Source organism: Bidens hawaiensis, unplaced genomic scaffold (assembly GCF_021521415.1).
Source record: "Bidens hawaiensis isolate Kalapana, Puna unplaced genomic scaffold, B.hawaiensis_p1.1 tig00006055_1, whole genome shotgun sequence".
Taxonomy (NCBI): domain Eukaryota; kingdom Viridiplantae; phylum Streptophyta; class Magnoliopsida; order Asterales; family Asteraceae; genus Bidens; species Bidens hawaiensis.
The window spans coordinates 1,644,831-1,647,561 of record NW_027491399.1 but is presented as its reverse complement, the minus strand read 5'-3'; the positions used below and the strand labels follow the sequence as shown (position 1 = coordinate 1,647,561).

Sequence of the window (2,731 nt, the reverse complement as noted above, 5' to 3'; positions counted from 1 at the left end):
AATAAGAAACAATTTTATAGTAAAAAAAAAAAATAAGTGGGTCATGAGTCTTACCAAACCCATAGCTTTTAAACGAGTTATAAAATGTCATTTATTTGTGAAACTATTTTATCATCAAATCCTAAGTATATTATTAATTTTTTTATAATACATAAAATTTGAAAAAAAAATGAAATATTAGACACGAAAAAAAACTTAACCCTATTATACGAGAGATAAAAACTAGTTTATGATATAGAGATATGTCATTCTTTAATAAGTTTGGTTCATCTTACATCTGTGATTTCATTTCCTTTTGTACAGTAAACAAGACACGTAAACTCTAATGATCATGCCCTCTACATCTCCTTAAATCCAATGTTTTATAGGCACAAGTTTAGGTCACACCATCATAATGGCTTCATTTGGCCCTTAAATACCCCCCAAACATCAACACTTCTTCTCTGAACCATATCTCTTTCTCCAAAATGAGGGTTTTCAACAAGGCTTCTTGCATTGTGAAACCATCTGACTGCACATGGTCTGGTAAGCTAGTCTTATCAGAACTAGACCAAACTGGTGTCACCACTCATGTCCCAACCATTTACTTCTACAACCAAACCCCTGAGGATTGGCTCACGGTTCTTAAATCCTTGAAAAGCTCACTTGCTTGTACCCTAGTCCACTTCTACCCTTTGGCAGGCCGACTATCTCTTGTCGATGGAGGTCGTCTGGAGATTGATTGTAACGCTTCTGGTGCGCAGTTCATCGAAGCTTATGCAGATATTAAACTTACCGATTTGGATAGTTTGTTACCTTCTCCACTATATCACCAACTTATTCCTTCAATAGATTATCAAAATGTACCCCTTGAAGAAATCCCATTATTACTTTTGCAAGTCACAAGGTTCATTTGTGGAGGATTATGTATTGGTTTAAACATATCACATGTTGCTGCAGACGGGCAAAGTGCGCTTCACTTTGTGTCAGAATGGGCTAGGACTTGTCGAGGAGAGTTGTTAGAATCAACACCATATCTTGATCGAAAAGTTTTACGAGCCGGCGATCCTCCAAGGACATCATCTGTGGTGATTGAAGATGAACAGTTTGGTCCACCACCAATCCTTATAGATCAAAATGGCCAAAACGAGCGACATAATGAAACCGCGGTCACTATGTTGAAATTAACAGCAACCCAAGTTGAGAAACTGCGAAACGAAGCTAATCTAAGTCATAAAAGTGAGATTATCCGTGGGTTTACACGGTATGAAGCTATAACTGCACACATATGGAGAACTTCATGCAAAGCGCGTAACCACAAGCCTGAACAGCCAACTGCATTAGCCATTAGTATCGATGTTCGTAACAAGATGAGGCCTCCCTTGCCACAAAAGTACTTTGGGAATGCTATTGTAAACGGGATCGGCACTGGATGCTCGGGTGAGATAGTCTCAAAGCCATTAGGATACGTTTCAAGTATCATACGGGGTGCAATAGAAAAGGTTGATGACGAGTATGTGAACTCGGCGATTGATTTTTTGAAGAATCAAGATGACTTGTCACAGTTTCGAGAATTAGTACCAACAAGTAATGATGATGAAGGACCTTTTTATGGGAATCCAAATCTTGGGGTAATAAGTTGGTTAACATTACCAATCTACGGTGCTGATTTCGGATGGGGGAAGGAGATTCATATGGGTCCAGGAACACATGAGTCTGATGGTTCTTCTTTGATTCTTCATGACAAAGATGAAGATGGATCATTGGTTGTTGCATTATGTTTGCAGGTGAGGCATATGCAGGATTTCAAGAAGCTGTTCTACCAAGATGTTGATACTAATGATGGGATAATTAATTAACTAACCATAACAACACTTGAAGATCTTGAATAAAAATCTCAAATGATCGAGTTGAATATCCTAGCAGTAGCTCCTCTATATATTTCTATTTTCTTCAAAGTATAACACAAGTTGTATAATGAGGAAAAAAACTAATGAAAAATTACTTTCACTAAAAAAGTCACCGTCAACATTGCAATGCTACTGCTCCCACTCCCACTCCCACTCCCACTCCCACTCCTCCTCCTCCTCCTCCTCCTCCTCCTAAGTATATGTATAATGGGGCAAACATTATTAGGATTATTAATATATGTATTATTAAACTTATGTAACTTAGATTATAATTAGGATTATGTTAGTGGGGTAAAGTTAAAATACAAAGTACAACAAAAATAAAAAAAAAATGAGAAGGATTAATCCACAGAGGATGGTGGATATTAATTTAAGAATACAAATTAATGAGAATGGTATGAAAGTAATAATCTACTTATGATGACTTTTGCTCTCCACATGCAAGACACTTGTGATGTCCTCTATCATTTTAAAACGTCTATAATTTTTCATAGAACATTTTTTTTTATTTTTTTTAGCATAATAACAAACATTTTTTATCTTTTATATAAATATCATATTGTTATATAAAAAAAAGTTAGTTGGTTTTTTATATTATGTTATCTGATTGTCCATTGTGCTTTTTAATTGAATTTTCTATGAATTGTGTTATATATTTTGGTCGTTGTGTTTTTCAATGGGTGTTCATATTAAAGATAAAAATTAAAACAAATATTACATCATTGTGTATTTTTGGTCGTCATTGTGTCTTTATGCTCAACATTTGTCTTTCTACTTATCATTGTATTTTAGTCATTGTGCTCAACATTCACTTAAGTTGAGAAAAATAGTATTATGTTCAT

The 2,731-nt window shown here is 35.0% G+C and overlaps 1 protein-coding gene across 1 annotated transcript; it reads left to right on the top strand.

Moving 5' to 3' along the window:
- The first annotated feature begins 334 nt into the window (after nucleotides 1-334).
- Nucleotides 335-1,923, top strand: LOC143631279 (spermidine hydroxycinnamoyl transferase-like). The gene has a single exon (XM_077100090.1). It carries the CDS (start codon nucleotides 468-470, stop codon nucleotides 1,836-1,838), a length of 1,371 nt encoding a protein of 456 aa, XP_076956205.1. The 5' UTR covers nucleotides 335-467; the 3' UTR covers nucleotides 1,839-1,923.
- Nucleotides 1,924-2,731: the final 808 nt, after the last annotated feature.

What these genes read in the sequence shown, in the direction of transcription:
- LOC143631279 (XM_077100090.1), top strand. Translation starts at nt 468, where the DNA reads ATGAGGGTTTTCAACAAGGCTTCTTGCATTGTGAAACCATCTGACTGC.